This window comes from Clarias gariepinus, chromosome 18, assembly GCF_024256425.1.
Source record: "Clarias gariepinus isolate MV-2021 ecotype Netherlands chromosome 18, CGAR_prim_01v2, whole genome shotgun sequence".
NCBI classification, from domain to species: domain Eukaryota; kingdom Metazoa; phylum Chordata; class Actinopteri; order Siluriformes; family Clariidae; genus Clarias; species Clarias gariepinus.
In genome coordinates, this window is record NC_071117.1 from 18,518,817 (window position 1) to 18,540,769 (window position 21,953).

At 40.3% G+C, this 21,953-nt stretch overlaps 1 protein-coding gene across 7 annotated transcripts in view; it reads right to left on the minus strand.

The window, feature by feature from the left end:
* LOC128507046 (mitogen-activated protein kinase kinase kinase kinase 4-like) overlaps positions 1 to 21,953 on the minus strand; it is a 58,148-nt gene that overhangs the window by 26,171 nt on the left and 10,024 nt on the right. For all 7 annotated transcript variants that reach the window (XM_053477674.1, XM_053477675.1, XM_053477673.1 and 4 more), the window contains exon 3: positions 3,333 to 3,389. In XM_053477674.1, coding sequence (XP_053333649.1) covers positions 3,333 to 3,389 — 57 coding nt within the window. The remainder of the gene's footprint in view (positions 1 to 3,332; positions 3,390 to 21,953) is intronic.

Genomic DNA, 21,953 nt, shown 5'->3' on the forward strand with positions numbered 1-21,953 from the left:
TGTGGTCTACAGTTGGACTTTTTGACTGTGACTTATCAATAGTGACCAAGATAGTGTCTCTTTGAAAAAAAGAAAGTTAGTACATTATGGATTTATAGTTGCCGATGCTGCAGTCGTCACCAGGAGGTGAACTGGGAAGTTTCTACCCTCCCAATAAGAAAAATCCCACTAGGTTAGTAAAAGCTCAGATTTATGTAAGGTTAAATTCGGTGTCCTCCTTTAAAATATCAGCATGGTGTTGTATAAAAAAAAATTACAATAAACGTGTAAGCCTTTTAACCAGACTTGTTTTTGCGTCTGATGTCTTTAACCAAATAAAAAAAAAAAACATAATTCTCACAAATGCCAAAGTTTCTCACATCCACACGCCTTCAAGCAAATTACAAGCAACTTTCTTTGTAGCCAGCTTTGCACATCAGGACCAAATTTGTCATTTTATTATTACGCCATCTGGTCAAAAGTATCCGGACACCCATCAAATCATAATCTTATGCGGGTCTTCCCATAAAAAGAATACTTAGAAGCAAACAATAGTGCAATATATAAAAATAGCAGTATAGAGTTTTCTTTTGCTTTTTCACGTGTGTCTGAGATGCGCTGGAACCCTTGCAGCACCCCAGAGACCTTTTTACTTAAAATCAGGGCCAGATCGAGAATAAGGTGTCCAACAATTAATTATCATGATATTAGATTACATCATATCGCACATGACTATATTTAAACCACGCAAAAAAAAACGCGCCATAAAATTTTTCATTGCCTACTGAGCCCAACACACACACTAGTAGTAGTTAAGAGTTGGGGGGGATTACGCCTACCCACGCAGAGCCTGTTAAGACTCCACACTTTTAAACTCCAGCAGATCCAGACGCTCACAAATTGACAGCCATCCAACGCAATCATGCAGAGCCGACTGCCCCATTTCAGCCAAATTCCGGACAAATACATGTTTCGTTTTTCTAGCCTGTGTTCGCGAGCCGTGTTTGGCTGTAGCTTTGATAAATCGGCATTTTTCCGGTGCCTTGTCTGTTTTTATTGATGCGTTGCTTTCAGGCAAATGAGGTGGAATGTTATCTCGGCTCCAATTGAACAGCCTCGCTCTCTGTTCCCATGTGGTAGAGATTCAGGTTAAAGGGAAAACATGCGTTATTGACTGAAAATATTTTCTATAAAAACAGTGTTCGATTCATAAAGGAAGACCAGATCCATCTAGTTGCTTCCAGATCTTTCGTTGCATTTGACTAATGGAGCAATCTGTCTGGTTTGAACTTGTACACTTTGTCGGTTCAGACTCAAACCCAACGTAGATCTGAGATCCGTATATTTTGATCACATCATGCTTTTTTTTTCCCTTTACTGAACGCTCGCCAAAACCCGTTTTGTTTTTACTGCCATTTTAAAACGTTGGCTTAAATCCGGTGAGAAGACCAGTTTTTTTTTTTTTTTTTAGTGTGTTAGAACTTGCCTAGGCTTCTCCCCATTTATGCCTCAAAGAAAGAGTTTCATCATATCTGAGGATTGCTCAACTGTTTCCTGTTACAGGTGGCTTTGTAAATCAGGTGACATTAAATGTTCGGTGCACACCCTAACCCTGCTGTTTGCTATTCCTATTACTTTAAACTTTAAAAGTCAGGCTCATAGAGGTTTAGTCCAATTGTGTTTGTTGAGTCTGGACAAAGTCATATTGTGAGAATGTTTATTCTAAACTCCAGAGATCTGACTTGAACAGATTTCTGAAGAGCAGTGTTCAGTTACAATGCTTTAAAATTACACTGTTCATTTGTGACAGTAAAGACAAATCTCAAATCAATCTCAAAATCTTTGATCTTATACTGTCAATGTAATATCCCAGGGTTCGACTCCCACCACGGGTCTGTATCTACTGTATCGTGCTTGGTGGGTTTCCTCTGGGTACTCTCCCACAGTCGAAAAACATGTAAAATAAACTAACTGGTATTTCTAAATTCCCCATAGTCCCTGAGAACGTCCCTTATAATGAACAGACACGTCTTTCTGGGTGTACCCTACCCAGTGTCCCAAGTCTATTGGGATAGGCTCTACACCCCACGCGAGACTTTGTACAGTACAAGATAAGAAGTATAGATAATGAGCGATAGACTGTTTGTGTTAACTGATTTGGAAAGAAGATTTTTTTTTTTTTTAAACAGCTTTTGTGTCATTTCTGTTCCGGGATCGTATATAGTGCCGGAGAACGAAGGTGAGAGGAAGAAAAAGTACCCAAAAAGTCAGACGCGACTTTAATGACATTATACCAGCATTTTTAAATAATTAACTTCTTTTTTTTTTTTAGGGGATCTAGACAACTAGTTGATTTGGCTAATAAAAAAAAAATCTCTCCAACTGTAGTGACGATGTGCGTGATATGGTTTAAAATATGAGACGCGAGAAGCGTTAAGTGAACCGAGAGCAGTTATACAGAGTGCAGGGCAACTTTATATTTAAAAAAATATACCTAAATCTATATCGTCTTACTCTGGACTGGATAAATCACCAAGAATATAAACATACTTTTTACATAGTCCCCTAATAAAGCTAGCTGAATCTAAAATCACTTGAAAAAACAGATCTGTGGCAAAAAGTAAGGGAGCGTCTATAAATTGTGCTGGGAAACTTATGTTGTTAACATAAAGGATTAGATTATTTTTACCCAACAATAAAAAAAAAAAAAAAAAAAACAACAGCAGCAATAGCTATATAGAGCACCAGTATAGAGATTCACATGGTTACCCTTTCACATGCATAATAATGTAGTGAGCATACATATGTACTGGTGCGCGCATTGTGATGTAGTGGTTAGCACTTTGAACTCGCACTTCCAGGGTTGAGGGTTTGATTCACGCACATTCTCCCTGGTGGGTTCAGATTAAGCTAATTGGCATTTCACAATTCTCCGTAGTGTGTGCGCTTGTGCGCTGTGATAGACTGGCACCTTGTCCAGGGTGTACCCCATCAAGTGCCCTGAACTTCCCTTGGAGCGGCTTGTGATGGCCTGACGTCCTATCCAGCATGTCTTCGAGTCTCTCACACTCAGACTAAATAAAATACCAGATCAGTGCTGGCTTCCCACATAGCATTGAAAGGTAGACAATTCAACACATTTACCACATAATTTAGAAAAAATCTGCAATCTTTTGATACCTCATGCAACTCCAATGAACACATGAAGTGATAAATGTTCTCTCTGGCCCACAAAATGCACAAAACCAGCCCTGAGTAAAAGGTCACACATTTATTCTATCGATACTCCATCAGCTCGAACCCCAAAGAAAGGAGTGGAAATGTGTTCACGTTAAAAAGTAACAGTGCTTTACCTCCGTGACGTCCATGACCTTGATGGCCGCCAGCTGTCCTGTTTTGACATGACGTCCCTGCAGGGGGGAAAGAAGAGAAAAACATAGTTAGTCATCCGTCTCTCGCTTGCGTAAAAAGATATTGAAGGAAAATACTGAACTTACTGAACTGAGAAGTGGTTTTGACAATTATTCCACAAAAAAAAAAAAGAACTTCACATTTTATTACTTCCTCATGTACTGTCTGAAGAGAGTAAACTAACACAAATAACGCAATGACCACATCGTTGACGAAAAAGAATCAGCTCGCCAGGATTTATCGTTTTTATATAACTTTATGTCTAGCTTACTCTTAGCTGTCAGAAGTAGAAGTTTAACCCCCGATCCCGAGCCCTTGTGTAAACATTCCCACACTTTGCTCTGCCTTCTTCATGAATCTCTTTCCCCTCTTTGCATTCTCTGACTTCACCCACTGCTTACATAAACAAGGCCAAAAATAGACAGCGTTCTTCCTTTTTCAAAAAAAGTCCCCAATGGAAAGTGTTATTATTGAGCGATTATAAAAATGATGCAACGTGAAACCAATCAACCAACCACATGTACCTGAAAATTCTAAAGCTTAATCTGGCAGTCGTGCCTAGATGTGGGCAAAACTACAGTTGTCTGTTGGGGGAACAAAGTGGGAACACCATCGTCTGAGGGCAGCCTAGTGCTAGGGAAAGGTTAAGATTTTGGAAAAAGGGTGTAATTAATCCAAAAAAAAAAAAAAAAAAAAAAAACATCTACCAGGAAATTAACAAATGTAATTTTTCTTCCAGTTAAAGGAGATTTTACAGCGTCATCGGAGAAACGAAGATGAAAATAGGTTTACATAATAAAAAGTATTGCATGAACTCTCATCACTGATGTCATGCTGCCTGAAGTTAAAGGATTCCAATGAACTCTAAAATGTGGTGAAGAAACAGAAGCTGAAAATGGTTCAATCCAACAGGACCTGCCTCTGGCTTCAGCCGTGCATCAATGCTGTTTCAGATTTCTTTTGTCTGCCAAAAGAGTTGATATAAGCGCCAAGGCCTTTGCTCTCCCAGGCTCCCTCGTTACAGAGCGGGGGCGGTCAGAGGTCTGGGAGATGACAGATGAGAAATCAAACCAGCTCCAGGATTGAGAGATTAGGATTGCTTTGTGGGTCAATACTTTGTCCTTGGCAGTTTTCCCAAAGAGAAAGGCTGCTGATGGCCAAATATGTGAGGGGTAGAAAAAAAAAAAAAAAACCCGCTAAACTGATCAAAACTCAAGTTTTAATTATAGCAGGAAACAGCGGATAAAAAATATGCCAAGACGAGGCGGAGGAGGGAGGAGAACCCGGACAGTCCACAATCTGATTACAGTAAAATCCACCTGCTCTCAGACTCCCAATGCAGACCTGTACTGGGAACAGGTGAGGCGTCAGAACTTGAACTGGGAAGAAAAATATATTTCCCTATTTGTCCTTCTTTCAAAGTTGTTTCTGTTAAGGTTAACAAGACGTCACTTGATGACAAGGACCAGAACGGCTGACTGATTCGGGAGCATCCCTTGAGTGCCTCACTTCCCTCTTGGCTATTAGCCTAACTATGGCTAAATCTGGTATAAATACAACTATGGATACTGACATACATGGGTTATTCAGGCTAACTTCCTATTTTCTTAGAAAACTTGGCAGAAAGCTTAGAACTAGGTGTGTGCATGGAGTCCGGGATCCCGCAGAGGGAAACAAAACAGTTCGCACTTTTATGTGGAGCTTGAAAGAACAGCTTGTGCGAGTGCACAGCTTTAAGGGGGTTGCAGCAAAATTCCAACTGTAGCAAAACTACCACACAGACATGAAACTAGCCCAAAATATTTTTTTTTCGAGCATGGGAAAAAGATGGACACATTGAGCATATTTTGGTAAACACTAACAGTTATGTGCATGCATTTCTGATTTGCGGCATTCCCCAAATGCGGATATCACATGCGGAATCTGGCAACCTTGCTCATGAAAAAGTTCAAGAAGAGGACGATCATCGTTTGGAGAATTTTTTTTTTTATGTTTCTTTATTTGCCCAACCCAAAAATGGCCCTGAAATCAACCCCCTTGGCAAACCTGAATTACACCTGTACCTCCCCTTAGCTTCTGGTTTAACTAACACAAACAGTTCATGTCAGGGAAACTAGAGTCCCTTAAACCACATAATGAAGGGAGTAACTTCACTAACACTATGGCCCACCAGTTGGTCACCCTTGATTTACAAGAATCCCATTAAAACTTAAAAAAAAAAAAAAAAGGAGGCAGCATCACAGCAATACATTGGACTAATTCCACTAGCTCCAGCTTGAAAAGTCTGCATGTCAGGTTTAACTCAAATAATCACAGAGAAACACATCTTGGCTGATTCCTTATAGCGATTAGTGACCTGACAGGATCCTCAACTGGTTCCATCCAGAGAAGAAAAACAGCGTGAATGTTTTATAAACACGCTGCTAAAACCGAGTGTCCAGTTTCTCCGACTCCTGCCTGACTGGGACGGCGGCCAGCAGAAATCTGTGCAGATAAAAGCAAAGATAAAAGCTGGATTGTGAGCTCATTGTCGTCTGGAATCCTGCAGGGCTTTTTTTTTTTTTTTTTCGTGTCGAGTCACTCGAGTTTTACCAAGCTGTAAAACCAGGACCAGATGAGATTATATCACTCAGCGGGCCCAGAGACTGCTAGGGAAACGATCCCAAATACATTTCGCATTTCACAACTGACAAGTGACGGCCTTTAATGGTACAAACAGGAAATCTGCAGGGGAAAGAAATAATTAGCGGCGAAAAAGAAAGAGCTTGCCCTTTCACATCTACTAAGTGCTACACATGCACTCAAGCTGCTTCTGCATTTCTCTCCATTATCTGTACGCTGCGTTTTCTGGCAACACACACTTCCGGCATATCCCTTTGTGAATTGACCCAGTGTGTGTGTGTGTTTTGATCTAGATAAAGGCAGAGGCCTCTTCAGTGCCCTGGGTAAATCTTTAACGAGCACGGTTTATCTGGACTGCTCATTAGGATCCCAGGCACCACCGGGTTAACCACCAGGTCAATCTCTACGTGACCCCATCTCATGCTCCAGATCATGGTTTAGTGCAACCATGATAAATCAAGATTCGGTGGATTAGTTCAAATCGGAAAAGGAAAAAACTTAGTTGAACAGGTACAAGGGTTTTCTCAAATATGGACCTTGTGGCAAGAACATTTTCTAAATCTCTCAAGCATGTGGTAGGAGAAATGCATTTATTATTATTATTATTATTATTATTATTATTTCTTCTTCTGTCAACCAGATAATTATAATAATCTCATAAACATTTAAACATGGAACCAAGTTTAAAGAGAAAACTAGAAACTTTAAAAAGGTCCCATAGTTTCCCATTTCTTTAACATATTAATATTAATCTCAAAGTATGTTATTGTTCTAGCTGAAATATCCCTCAGATAATGCTTTTTTTCCTTCTTTAAACCCCAAACTTGACTAAAAAGTGAATTTCGCGCAACACGTTCCCTTTAATCCCAGAAAATGTAAAAATACATCACAATCATCCAGAGAACCAGGAAGTGGCAAGTGAACATGCCTTAAATCCCACCTCTTAAACTCAAATACAGGAGAAGACAAAGAAAAAAACAAACAAAAAAAAAAAGCATGAGCCCAAAAGCTTCACAGTCCATGGTCACAGGTTTTCATGAGTTTGGGCTAAGAGGAGGAAGCGGAGGACGGTACCAAGGAAGTCAGTGTCCTGAACTGTACCGAGCCTCAAAGCGACAGTCACTTGATATCATCACTTGTGGAGCGCTGGACTTCCCTGAGGAAATGCCAGGGAGGACGAGTCATAGCGAACGCTGGAGGAAAAGCCTTGAGGACCAGCATTCACACAGAACAGTCAGCCCTTTAAAAGCTAAATTAATCACTGGGAAAACAGACAATCAGCATGGCCGTGCATCTGGACTCTAAACCTTTTTCTGGCCTGGTTCTTTGGTGGTGGAATGAACTTCGTCTAGATGCCCGAACAACCAAGTCATTGGCAATCTTTAAGTGACGACTAAAGACCTCTCTTTTTTTTTTAGCTTTTTGGGTCAACTCCTTGTAGGATGCATTGGATCCAGTAACAGTTTACCAAAAATCAACCATGAGCAGTTACACCTGACCAAAACAAAACTGAATCTGAGTTATTACACACGTGCTCGAATTTGAGAAGAGGTTGCAGGGCGTCACAGGGTGTCCAGTGGGAGGGTTTTTCGTTTTTTTGTTTTTGTTTTTGAAGACCAATATTTTCAAGAAATTCCAGCCAGACACAAAAAAAGAAACCAGTAGAATGAGGGAAAGTTGATTAAGAAAAGAACGCATAGAAGAAAACAGACAGGAATCAATGTGTACGCGTGCATACTAACGGGCGTGCATGAAATTGTTTATAATTAAAAAGGAAATGAAATGTGTTATTTTAGTCATAGGACAAACTCCGCCCCCACATCATGATAGACGTTTCCTCCTTTTCGTCAGCACAAAATATAATCCATCTCCGTCCCGCTTTCCTGTCTGTCAGTGAAAGGACTCGAAGCTAAGAGAGAGGCGGCTTACTAAAAAGGCTTTAATGTTTTTGTAGGTTTCCAGACACGTCTAAAGAGACATAGGAACTGCATGGTGGTGTTATTGAGTGTGAAGAGGAAATTAGATCAACTGTGACAGATGAGGAAAAGCTCCACTAGAGCTGCCAGAAGCTGCCCAGAGAGCAGTAATGTAGAAAGCGCACACCACTGCGTTACACGTTACACTTGAGCACCACTGATCAAGAGAAATCTCGGTTGTCCAAACGGCATGTTAAAGATGATGTTGGTTTAATATTTCACACAGCAGTACGTTTTTAATTCCCATCTTAATTCCCAAGATAAAATTAACAATTAAACTAAAGAAAAAGTATCGGCACCCTGCATGGTCAACTGCCCTTTGGCAAGTATGATCGCTTCTTTTTAAATTACTTTTAAACCTGTAAGGTTCTTGAGCCATCCTCGCATACACGGCTCTTTTGAGAAATTTTTCCCAAATTCTCCCTAATTTAGTCGTATTCGATTCCTCCCCGCCACTAGGAGGCTGCCACATTAAGGATATTACTACCGTAACACACTTGGAGGACAGCGCTATCCGCTATCGCGAGTTCGATTCCCGGGTGATGCTGTAACCTATCGCAGCCGGAGGTCTAGAGAGAGCTGATTGGCCGAGCTCTCTCAGAGGGGAGGGATGAGAGGTACTTGGTGCTCCCACTAATCAAGTCTCTACAGCCAATCAGGGGCGCCTGAGAGCTCACGCAAGCGGAAGGAGCGGAGAGCGCTGTCCTCCAAGTGTGTTACACCCAGTGAGCGAGCAGTTCGAAAAGATGCGGTTGGCTGGCGTCACGTGGTTCGGAGGGAACAATTGATAGTCTTCGGCCCCCCCGACTGAGTGGTAGTAGTAGCCTTAATGTGGGAGCCCCCTAGTGGCGAGGAGGAATTGGACACGACCAAATTAGGGAGAAAATCAGGGGAAAAAAAATCCAAAAAGAAAAAAAAGGTTTTGTTGTATGCCATCGATTATAGTTTTAGAAAGAAAATCAGAATCAGCACAGAGGCAACTGAATCAGGCAAGAAAATCGTGATCGGTCCATGTTTAAAGTTTAGATCATGGAGCTTGACAGAGCCATAGCTCATTGTGTGTTTAAGGTTTGTTCTGGATCGTTATCAGGTTGTAGAAGCCACCCTGTTTATCTACAGCTTGTTTACACATGGTGTGATGTTTGCTTCCAGAGTTTGCTGGTATTTAATTAAATCCTTTCTTTCCTCTACAACTAAAATGTTCCCTCATGCCACTGTCTGCAACACAAACCTAAACCCTCATCAATCCACCTTCATGCGTACCAACCAGTAGAAGAGATCTTTTCTTTCAGGAAATTTTGAACCCTCGTTTCTCCAAACATACCTTGATGTCAACTGATTGCAGCCAAGATGTTATGTTTCAACTTCAGCCATACACACAGGATGGGTTTCTGGTTATTTTATGATCCAGAATTTTTATGGCGAGGACACTGGAAGGTTTTTCTTCTCATGAATCTTCCATGAAGGTCATATTTGTTGAGGTGTCGCTTTACAGTAGAACAGTGCACTAACCTTGCTTGAAGGTCTTTATGTCTTTCAGTCAAACAGGGCCTTTGATTTACCTTTCAAGCAATCCGACAAGCGGTTCTCTTGGCCTTTCAGATCTCCTCTATTATGGTTAACTGTCATTTTTTAATCACATTACGATCTGACAAAACGGCTACCTGAGAACACATTGCTATCTTATTATAGCCTTCTCCAGTTTTGCGGGCACCAATTATTTTAAAATACAGAGTGCTGGGCAGCTGCTAGAAGGAGCTCATGGCTGTGGATTGTCGGGAAATAGTTGGCGGAGTCATTAGGAGTATCTATAAAGCTTTGAAATTTGCATCAACTGGCCTTTCCTAATGATGACTAAACAAGCCACGGCCCTAACGAGCTAATTAAGGTCTACTGAAGCAAATGAATATTGGAGCGCTTAAATCTCTTGGGGTGTTAAAACTTTTGCATGGTGCACCTTTCCTTTTTCCACACCTACAGTAAATTGTGCCTTTGACATCTGGTGCATCAGGTATGCACAATTTGTTGAGATTTAAAAAACTTCAGCCCCCCCAGATGTTCTGCAGAGGTTTAATGTTTATGCGGTCTTCCATTTTGTGCTATTTGCTATAAACTGTGCCTGAGTAAACCTGCAAATAACCTGGGGACTGGAAAGCATATACCTTTCACATTAAGCTAAATGAAGATTTACTCATTAACGATTAAGAACGAAATAAGAAGACGCTCTACAGTAGATATTTCACCAACAAAGACAAAAAAAAACGGACAGTCAGGTAAAGAAAAGAGATGGCACACTGTCTCTACTGTACAAGAGGAGATCATGCTAGAAATAGGTATTTAATAAATTCTACATCGTTTGCTATAAAAAAAAAGATGTTTTGATGTATAACTGTATAAATAAAATGTTTTATCTTAAGTCTTAAGAAAAAAAAAGGTTCAATTCCAGTGTCAGTGTGTATGTGTAGAGTTTTTCCTCATGTTCTCTCTGTGCTTGGTTGGTTTCCTCCCACAGCCCAAAAACATGCATAGTAAGCCATTTGTCATTTCCAAACTGCCCGGAGTGTGAATGTGTACGCTTGTGCCCTAGATCGCAATAGATTGGCACCCTGTGCTCGCCTAATGCCCGAGTCTCCTGCGATAGCCTCCAGGCCTCCTGCAACCCTAAACAGGATAAGCGGCATAGAAAATGATTGAGCGCTAAAGAAAGAATAGCTGTGAAATCCTAATGATTCTCTGGAGGAGGAAAAAAAAAAAAATCTTAGTTGCAGCATCCAAGACTAACTCTCGAACCCTGATTTTCAAGTGATTTCATCACCCTTGGAGAAGCAACACCAATCTAAAGCAAAGGTTTCTTCGCATAGGAGGAACGAGAGCGGATATTCAAAGCAGACCACAAATCCATCACGTTAATTAATGAGCGTTGCACAGAAGCCTGACCCTGAAGACAGCAGACACGATGATTAGTCCTCAACTAGATACGGAAAAAATAGATACGCAGCCCGAAGTAACACCGTGCTGGCTGAGAACTGAAGTCGAATCTCCTCGGCTTTGATGTTAAATGTGACTATTAACACGGCGACAGTTATCGATTTCGAGGTGACCCTGAAAGCGAGCCTTTGATGGGGTCAGGGTTCACACAGGTGCAACCAAGAGGGGTTGCCGGGGGAGAAGGCTGGGAGGAGGGGTATTGGGTGTTCAGTTTCCTCCGTCTCATCAACACTCAGCCTGCGCAATTTACGAGACGCGATAATTCTGGAACGAAGCTGTATGGGAGAGATAGTGGGTGCAGGAAGGATGGCTAAAGAGCCGCCTCTCGAACAGGAAGTGATGAGAATCAGGCTGGCAGGGAGGAAATGAGAAGAGACGTGCGAGCGAAAATAGCGTACGCATGAATCAAGATGATCGGTTTACGCTATCTGAAATAAAGGGGGTGGAGTACGAGATAGCGTATTGTGTAGGAAGCGTAAAAAAGCAACTGTAATTAACACTGCAGGTCTAAGCATTAGTGCATGTGCTTCAGTGTGGACTCACTTTAAGGCCATTCGAGCTTTAGCTCATCTGGCGTGCGCTCATCTTTCAATGTCTTAGCGAGTACTCCAGTTAAAGCTTTATCCACGATACACTGACATACAACTTCAAATAAGCCAGATGTGAACCCAGCTGGCCTTGGAAACAAGAGGAACTCATTCTGTAAACGGTCACATGGAGCGAATACAAATGCAAAGATTTGTTGTTTGATATATTGGCAAAAAAACTACCTAAACTTACTTGGACTTAATAATAGATACTAAAAAGTGACCGTAATGAACCAGCTGCTCATAAATAAAGGATAAAGCAAATAAAAAAAAGTGAGAATTTGTGGAAGGTGTAAGCAGTTTGTATTTTAAAGAAAAGTTGATTCGTTACAATAATAATGGCGGCACAGTGGCGTATTGGTTAGCACTGCGGCCTTCCACCTCTAGCGTCGAGGGTTCAATTCCCGCCTCGGGTCTGTGTGCGAGGAGTTGCATGTTTTTCCTGTGCTTGGTGGGTTTCCTCCGGGTGCACCAGTTTCCTCTCACAAGCCAAAAACATGCAGATTAGGCGAACTGGCGTTCCCAAATTTCCTGTAGTGTGCGAGTACTATAATATTAATAATAAAATAATGTGTAAACTCTTTCAATAAACCCGAATTACAATAATTGAACTGAATCGATTTAAATTTTAGATACAGAATCGATTCTATTAGACAGACCAAAAAAATAATAATTTTAACTGCATAATTGCTTACATCTCAAAGCTTGACTAATTCAACCAGCCAATTAAAAAGTGTGAGTTTTCCATCAGATCTGTCTGGTGTTCCCAGTACATTTATTATGATCTGCGTGAACGATGTAATATCACGCTGCGCGAGCGAAATATCGATTACAAAGCTGCTAATAAGCAATTTGCCAAACAGAGGGGAACCAGCATGAGAACGGCTGCAGGGGCCTGTGCTTGAGGAACCTCTGGGAAGCAGCCAGAATCTACATTCACACACACCAAGTTAAACAGGCATGCTTCTATACTGTTCCACACATTCCCACACCCGTACATGTTCCTCCACCCTCCTGAACACTAAACAGATGAGCAGTGGCGGTAGAAAGAGCCAAGCACCACGAGACACCAGTGCGATTCAAAGCGGCGATACTACCACCAGCACCACTTCTGACTACATTAGAATGAAACTATGAGCTGGAGTCACCGCAAGCTCTTGACAAAAATTTCCTCAGGATTTCACCTCCATGTGCATGCAATCAAGGAAGGAAAAAAAAAAAAAAAAAACTTAAAATGTGTCATGTAGGGCTACATGATTACACGGGGAAAAAAAACGTTTAAATGAAATACATCAACCTCCTTATTAATTTCCTCCTTATTCCTACATGCAATCTCATTTCTCATTCCGTGACAGTAATTCACTCGCCTCCAATTCCCTGCGTTTCGATCACGCTGCATTCACGTCTTCGCTTATTTACTTGACAACAATCCCAGGTTGTTATATTAGTCACACTCGTACTGCGTCACATGAAACACTATTAATTCACCAATTGGGCCAAAGGTTATCGATAGATCCAGTCATATAACCTGATGGCTTATCTCATCTCACTTCCTCATTTGCAGCGTTCACATCTCGCTCAATTCCAGCCAATCAGAGTCTAGAGGAGGAGCCAGAACCAGCCAATCAGAAACTGGAGACAGGAACCTTTGGACAAATTGTTGCTCTTTTTGATGCTCTGTGTCAAACCGTCACGTTTTCTTCTGTTCTTGCGTTCAAAATAATGTAAACGTCTCATGCATGCACATCCGCACAAAAAAAAACCCACACACTACATACTACTGTCTGAACAGAGACAGGCATCAGTGCAGCTCTGGAATAAAACGTTACCGTATTTGTTCATTAAACCCGACGTGTTGATTCTAGCTGGTACACAGAGACTCTGAGAACAGATTGAAAGCTACAGAGAAGTTATTAAAGTTAAACTTTTACAACAATAAATTCTAAACTGTAAACTACGCATTTAATTTCAATCCATCTATAAGTGACATCTACCTTATGCTCATAAAAATAAGAATAATGATTTAAATTAACAGTTCAAAAAGCACAGATGTTATTTATTGGTTATTTTTAATTATAATAGTTAACATTATTATGTTCAACAGCTTGTGAATGATTCACTATTTAAGGTTCTGTGTAGACGGCACAAATCATCATTATTATTTTTATTACTTTTACTTGAGGGCAACTATTTGGTTAATTTGAATTCCTATGGACAAAAATCATGATGCACATTTTAGTCAGAAATCGTCCCGCCCTAGTGTCACATTTTAAAAACATTTACTGATGAGTAATTACGGATGCAATGACGACCAGACGGCCTTTAAACCATGTCGAGTCATGCGCCTGGGTGGAGTTGTACGAGGAAAAAAAGCGCTTTCAAGGAATCAAAGATCTGCACAACACTGACGCTGGGAGGAGAATGCTCTAACGTATAGTGACGGGAAACGTAAATGTTTCACAAGTCACAAAATCACCCAAGCACTAAGAAAAGCAGAGCCGGTGTCTGTGTAGTGTTTGCTCGTTCGTTCAAGCCGAATATTCTGAATAAATCATCTGCTGCGGTCATAAAAAGGCTCGGGTGGCTATTATGCATTTTGGTTTAGCGGCTCGGATGTCCGAACGTAAAAGATAGCATGTTTGTGCCACTTCCCGCGTCTGGGTCGGATCAAGATTGAATTGTGTGTGCTAAAAAGTTTTGCATATGTGAAGGTTATAGCACTTAAATCAAAGTCTCGGCAGAGTTCATTATGCTCGGTGCTGGGGTACGAGTCCGCACGCACCGCGCGCTGAAGCACGCACCACATGACTGCATGTTTAATTCCCAACCCTATTTTGTTTTGATTTGCACAGACGTCTGGTCTCGCTTCACCCATGCTCCCTGATTCGTTCGGTGATCTGCGTCTTGCTCCGACTCCTAAAAAACATGAAGCAGTGCTGGAAAAATCAGCGAGATGAACAGAGAGCTCGGAAGCATTTGTTCATCTACAGATTGTGTATCATCAGGGTCGAGTCAGTCACACTGCGCGGGGTTAACGGGGTCCCGGCTTTGCTGCGCGGCAGGAAACACAGCTGCTCGATCACCTGCCCCGAAGATTCAAGTTAGAGGCTGTCTCTCGAATCATGTCCTCTTGGTGCCCAATCTGATGAGTTATAGTGCATTATTATTAAAAATCTGCCAAAATCTGAACATGTGATACTTTGTTATTTTTTTGCACACTGTGTTTGTAGTCTGCTCTGCCCGTCAGAACGTCTAGTCCAAAATAGCTGATGAATTACGGAGGAACAACGGAAATAAATTAAAATAATATTTCAGGATAAAATGATCCTGATTCATTATTATTTGGTCTACCTTTGTACTTCCTACGTTACCCATAATGCCTTTTGACTCCTGGAGAAAGGGGTGCCAGGGGGTATTTTTCCAAGTAAAGTCAAATGCAGTATAAGAATCTAAAGCAAAGTCTGGTGGGTGTGTGTGTGTGTGCTGGCTAGACAGCTTGATGCTTGATTTGGGTTGATGCAAATTCTATATTAAAAAACACAAGGAGGTGGTGAATGACATATGCGCTATAAACGGTCCCATGTTCAATCCTGGCGTCTGTGATGATCCGAGGCGCAACACGTGTGTGTGGAAACAGGATTTGCATGTTTTCGAAGACGGAGAAGCAGGTTACGTTTTCAATGTGAACGCTAATGTGTCTTACATAACGTATAAAAGACTGCGTTTATAAAATAGAACTACAGGTTATGTGAGGTCCTTAACGGTTCTCGACCGGAGCTGCGTCCAAGCAATCCTTCAAAAAAAAAAACAAAAAAAAAAACCCTAACAGAGCGCCTGCCAGAGTAAAGTGGCTGCAGATTGCGAGTAAACCGAGCCTGGACGACACCCCTGATTTAACAAATGTTCTTTTTCCATCTTAACCTCGTCTCACACGCAACACACACACACCTGCAAAGTGCATGGTGAAACAGTGAAGTGAAAGAGAAAGCAGGAACAGGCATTAGGAAGCCAGGCCATGCAATCAGCAGCAGGTCTACAGGACTGTCGTAAGCGCTGGGCAGTAATGGTGCGGCTATTGATCGAGTAATGCTGCAGCTCGAAGCGGTCCGGAGGAATCGCCACGGTGCTAAAACGTCTCCCGACCGCACAGCGGCATTAGGTCTGGTGTGTGTGTGTGTGTGGCCGATTTGGAAGAAACCGGCAGAAAGACTTCGCCTGGCGTTTCTGAACAATCCAGAAAGCGATTAAAGAACACCTAAAGCCAGAACTAGATGGATACAGATGGTTATGAAAACAAGGCATATTCTACTTTTTTTTTTTTTTTTTGTTGTTTAAACCTTTAAGGGGAAAAAAAACAGCATGTTTTTTCTCCTCTCCATGATGAAAACTTATTCAATCGCAATTTTTACCCTTTTCATTAGGACTGCGTTTATCACGGCGGCTGACCAGATTACAATTTCTGGTTCCTCATTTGATAAAATGCTGGTAATTTTATTTCGCTTCTTCGTGTTATTACACCCTCGGCAGCGGCACCGGAACACAATATGTTCTGTACTGCTCGGGTGGTAAAAACAACACCGATTATGAGTCTATTTACACGTACGAATCGACCTGGTTATCATTTCTAGGGTCAAATTTAAGGTGTGATAAAACACAACATTCAAAAATATCTGTATGTGTGTGCGCGAGTGTGTGTGGCATAGAAGAATAACGACATCGTGTTTATTGCCCGTTTTTTGATATAAGAGATCAAGTAGCTTCTCTCTGAGTTGCACTGAAATGTTAAAAAAAAAAAAAAAAAAAAGTCAGAATCCTGCTTTGTTTCCAACAGCCACATTCTTCGGCCACTTGGATAAAGAGGATTCCAGGGATCCGGAGTCTTTGATGTTGGGAATCTGCTGTATAAGCAGCCCATGGAGATGAACTCTGCCCTCAGGCTGCAGGGCAAAAAATCTTGTGAAGTCTCAAGTCTGTAGAAGTATGAACACGCTGAGTAGTGGTGTCCGTGTGGGAGTCTGTGAATCCGGTGGAAGAACTTGTGTGTGCATTTATTTACATGTCATCATTATTAATGCTGGGAATACAATCGAGAGGTCTAAGGGTTAAAAAAAAAAAAAAAAAAAAAGCGTGTTGTATTTAAAGTGTAGAATAAAGTGTAGAGCAAAAGAAATAGAGCAAACATATTAGGTTAAATCACGGTTAATAAAAATAGCGAAAACACAAGAAATACCTGCATTCAGGGCTGCAACGGATCAGAAAACTTCTTTGAATTGGATCACATTTTTTTATGGATCTGATCATTTTTTAGATCAAGCTAGACAAATCTAATTTTGATTTCCAAACAGCACAAAGATTAATTTATTTTGCCCATCATCTTACTCATGTAGAAATGAACACATTCAACATGTCCAATGTTTAAATGAAATCTAATAATAAAATATGCAGCATTAAATTATTCAATTAAGTGCCTGACGATATAAAGAACGATGATTTATGTGGACACTTTTTTTCATTCACTACTGCTAATAGAAAGGATGTCTTTCTTAGAACAACTATGAAGGAAAAAAATCTAAATAACTGGAATACTTATCTTTGTAATAAGGAATGCGCTACTTTCAGTGAGTTAAAGTATCTTGGTACAAAATATTGTTACAGTATGAGCTATAGAAAAGATATTTTCCCAGGTTTTTATCAGAATGGGAGGGGTTTGAGCACTGCATAGGGGGATTGTGTCAGTGTGATCTGGCAACCCTGACAAAAAGTTTGACTGAGCAAAAATACAATTAATTAGTGTGCATATGAGAAAGTCTGAATAAGACCAAATATTATGCAAACATAAGCATTTATTTTTACTGTATCTTGCACTATGATGTTCACTGATCGACTACAGGCTATTACAGCAATAACCTGCTTTTCTCATAAGTTTACGCTTTGAATTTTTCAACCATTATAATTGGGGTAACATAACATCTGGAAAAATAAGTGCGTGTACAAAAATGTGCAACGGCATAAAAATATGGCTCAACAGCGAAGGCACAAACTATCGTTTTACCCAAAGTGCTTTTCATCAATGCAAACCAATTATACTGACTGATGGGTTAATTAGGATTTATTGTTATGGGTGAAGCTATGACGCAAATTCACACTGTGGCAGCTGCTTCATTTGTAAATTGGCAACATCCCTCAGCCATGTAGCTCAAATAACTGAGGAATAGGAACCATGGCCAACATCTTGTCTTACAGCAGGGGTGACGGATTTGATCCATGCCTACGAGTTTTCATTAGACCTGTGCAGGAGTCGCATCTGATTCCACCTGCTGATCAGTTGATCTTGGCCTTCATTTGACTAGCAGTTATGGTTCCTGCTTGGTTGAATAAACAGTAACTTTGCTTTTCACTGGGGTATTACTGTCAGCGGTTCATCTTTTCGACCTTTAGTTTGCATTTTTTTCCCAGGAAGACAAAGTTTGGCTTTGCCTACAAGTCAACCAAAGTCCTGGGGAACGCTTCAGCAGTAAGGCTTCCAAGTGGTGCAGCAGAAAGCTATTTAATTGGAGACTTCAACAGGAATCCTAAAAAATTCAGCAGTCCAAGAGAGCAAACTGGGTTACTCCATCCTGATGCTAGCCAATCATGGGTGGGTTTAGGGCTGAAATGATTCCTCGAGTAATTCGATTACAAAAAAAACTTCTGCCTTAAAGCTTCTTTTAATTAATTTTAAAAACGTGTGTTATGTTTTTGCGCAATTATTTGTTAGACGTGACAGCGCGCTTCCAGATGCAAGTCGCCAGTAAACACCGACGAGAAAGAAGCGCTTACGTCACCCACAAAGCGGAAGGAGACGCAAACAGTTCGCTGTGTATTGATTTAAGGGGGCGTTCTGTTGCAGCTTGCGAAATAGAAGCGAGCCAAGAGAAGAAGAAACCACCCAGAGAAAACGACAAATTGTCAGTAAAGGCTTATGTTATGTCTGAGCTGTAAATTTTGAAACTTTTAGTCATGAAAGTTAAGTTGCACAACTTAGTGTTTTTGTATAATTATTTATTTTAATGTGTGCCTTAACTTTTTTAATATTTAGTCATTTGAAATACCTTTTTTTTTGCTTTTTGCATCTAAGAAAAGGCTTTAAAATAAAAATGTATATCATTGTAATGCACTTAATTCATCTCAGTCAACTTTTAGCTATTTCTTGTATTGTGAATAATGACAATGTTTATCTTTGATAAAATGCTGTATGCATTTTAAAAATAAAAGTAGATTTTCCTAAAATGAAAAGCAATTAATCTTTGTTTCTCATATATTTTACATTGGTGTTTAATTAAGCAAAAGTACATTTTATCCGATTACTCGATTAATTTTTTTTTTTGGTAGAATACTCGATTACTAAAATATTCAATAGCTACAGCCCTAGGTAAGTTTAAGCTCACCTAGAGAGAGAAAAGCGGTAGGTCGAAATGCTTTAGAGGAAACATTCTGACCTGTGGCTAGTTAGAAAAGATTAGGAACAAATCAAGGTGAAAAAATTGTATATTATTTATATATATATATATATATATATATATATATATATATATATATATATAAATTATATATGAATTATATATATATATATATATATATATATATATATATATATATAAATTATATATGAATTATATATATATATATATATATATATATATATATATATATATATATATAAAAGTAGTAGATTATTATGATCTCTTAAATTAGACGTTCTAGCCATGATCAGTTCCCCAGATTGAATGCAATGCAAGCCAATGGTGGAGTCGATTTGGGCAACAAGACGACATCATTTAGTACCTTTAACTCCTGATGAGCCGTTTTGTCACTACATGATTGTGGCATGTTTATCCTTTTAAAAATCAAGGCAGCTAGCATGGCGTTATGATTAACATCGTAATCTGGCGTGTTAAGCGTGCATGACGATGGGAGCACCGCTAACACGCCATCATTTAGCCCGAAATAACATCCACCCTGTAAAGTGATTACAGGACCCTTTGGTTTTGCTAACAGCCATCCGTGACAGTGTAACTGTAGCGAATTTAAAACCTTTTGTTTGTCATTGTCTTCAAAGAGTCTGGGATTAAACTAAACACAAACTGTGCAGTGAGTGGGGGGGGGTTATATTCATAGCAAGCTGTAATAAAAGATATCCACTTATGGGAAGTGCAAGAGTGCAATTATTCACCCAGTGGAGAAAAACGTGATTTTAAGAACAGAGATCAGGGCTTTTGGACTTGCTGGGGGCTCACGAGCGAGAGTCTCTATTTAGTGAGGGTGACACCTAGAAAAGTGTGATTTGAGGGCAAAAATGCAACAGAGCCAAAAGACAAGGACAAGCGAGACATGGCTAGGTGACTACAGACGCATGAATTTATGTTTGGGGAGCTTAGGGGTATTGAAGGGGTTAGATGAGACGCCCCCCTTCCTACTGCCTCAGCACCTCATTGCTTTTGTTCGGTTTTTCCATTCCGTCGTCAGGACCACACAGGCATCCGGCCAGAAAAGAAAAAGGAAAAAAAAAGGAAGAAAATAACAGCGGCGTCTGATAATGCTTCGGTCAGTGTGTGACACTTGGCTACCAGTTGAAAGGGTGACACATTCAACACCCAGCAGAACTGGATGACAACCCAGGAGAACATGGGGGGTGAGTTAACCCCTAGCATTTAACCTGATTTTGTCACCATCCAAGTTTCAACACAATGAAGCCACTCGTTTATTGCTAACAAAAGAACGTTAAAAAAAAGAAAAAAAAAAGGGAGAGGGAATGATTTATACTGCTTAATGTGTCACGCAGGCAAAAAAAAGTCCACGATTGAGTTCTGTCAAGGATTTTCAGACTGGTTTTTAAGCCTCACTGGCTGGAACAAATAGACAAAAACGGCCTTAATTAGTTAAAGAGAAAGCTGAGCAAAAGAAAATGTGCTTGTGCCCCACCACTCCCACTAGCACACTAACCCACAATTCAGTTTCCATTGAGCTAAATATAGCACTCAACCACAGTGAGGGCTGTTACCTCGAAGCGCTGGCCACATGACTTAAATACAAAAAAAAATTCTCGAGCAAAACAACTTGTTGACTTGTCCAAAGTCATCTTTACACTTGCACTCCTGGTTGATGTAATACACATAGGTTAAAAAAAAATCATGTGAATCAGGTTTTTAAAACACGGATATAGGAACTGCGAGTGAAACTGTAACCCTGGGTTTCACTTCCTTAGTTAGAATCGCAACAAACGTACAAACGAACACCCAGTATGGAGACGCCACATGTTAAAACAGACGGCCTTGTATACACGCTGGATGTATTCCTTAAAATACGAGTACGGTGGTGTCGCGCGTTTATAAAGGCAACTTTAAAATAGCCGAGCCTGCAATTAAAGAATGCAGAGTTTAAAGAGAAGTCTCGCGACGTGAGTCATGGCAATCATCAAAAACCACTGAATGATGAAAATAGACGACTTGGCCACAGCCATATGGCCGCCATGCGCAAGCCTCCGGTATAGTACGTCACTTATTCAAGATTAGCATAAAACTTTTCAATTCCTTTCAAGTCCGTTTTATTTATATAGCACTTTTAACAATGGTTAGGGTTAGGGTAAGAGAATAGAAAGGAGTGTGAGGGAAAAATGTATGAACCATAATGATCAGATCGTCCCTGACGAGCGAATCAAAGGCGACGGTGGCAAGGAAAAAACTCCCTGAGATGACTATGGAAGAAACCTAGAGAAGAACCAGGGAAGAAAAATCCAGGGAACCCATTCCTCCTCGAGTGATATCAGATATCCCTGCTGTGTGTTAGAGGAGGCTGGAAGTTCAGTTTAACAGGAGATGATATGAAGTCCACTTACGAAGGTAACAAAACTGTTTGTAGTTTTGTTACAAAAATAGTTTTGTAACCAAACTATTAAGCGACTGCAGTCACAAATCATCAGAGAACAGCTGCGTGCATCAGCCGAGGCCAGGATTGTCCTTGTCTTTACTGTGGAATGGAACGGTCCCAAGTCACAACACGACCACACAGGGTCCCTATGCTACGAGATCTGATTTGATAAACACAAGCTCCCGTATGCACAAAGCTTCTTAAGTCTAAAAGTTGCTCCTAGTAATGAAATACTAAGAAAATTCTTAGAATTATGACATTTTCTTCGAATTTTCTCTTAAACTTAGGACTAAATCTTACTAAAGATAAAAATGATTCAAAAAATATCTTAGCCCTAAAAACAGCTCCTAAAGTAAAAATTGTTTAAAAGAGTAGAGAGGAGGACTTAAGTGTTTCTATAGCAGAGGACAAAATGGCGAAAAGAAGAAATATTCTCCAAATACTGAACGTAAAACTAAAAGTAAACACAGAGGTCAGAGGTTAT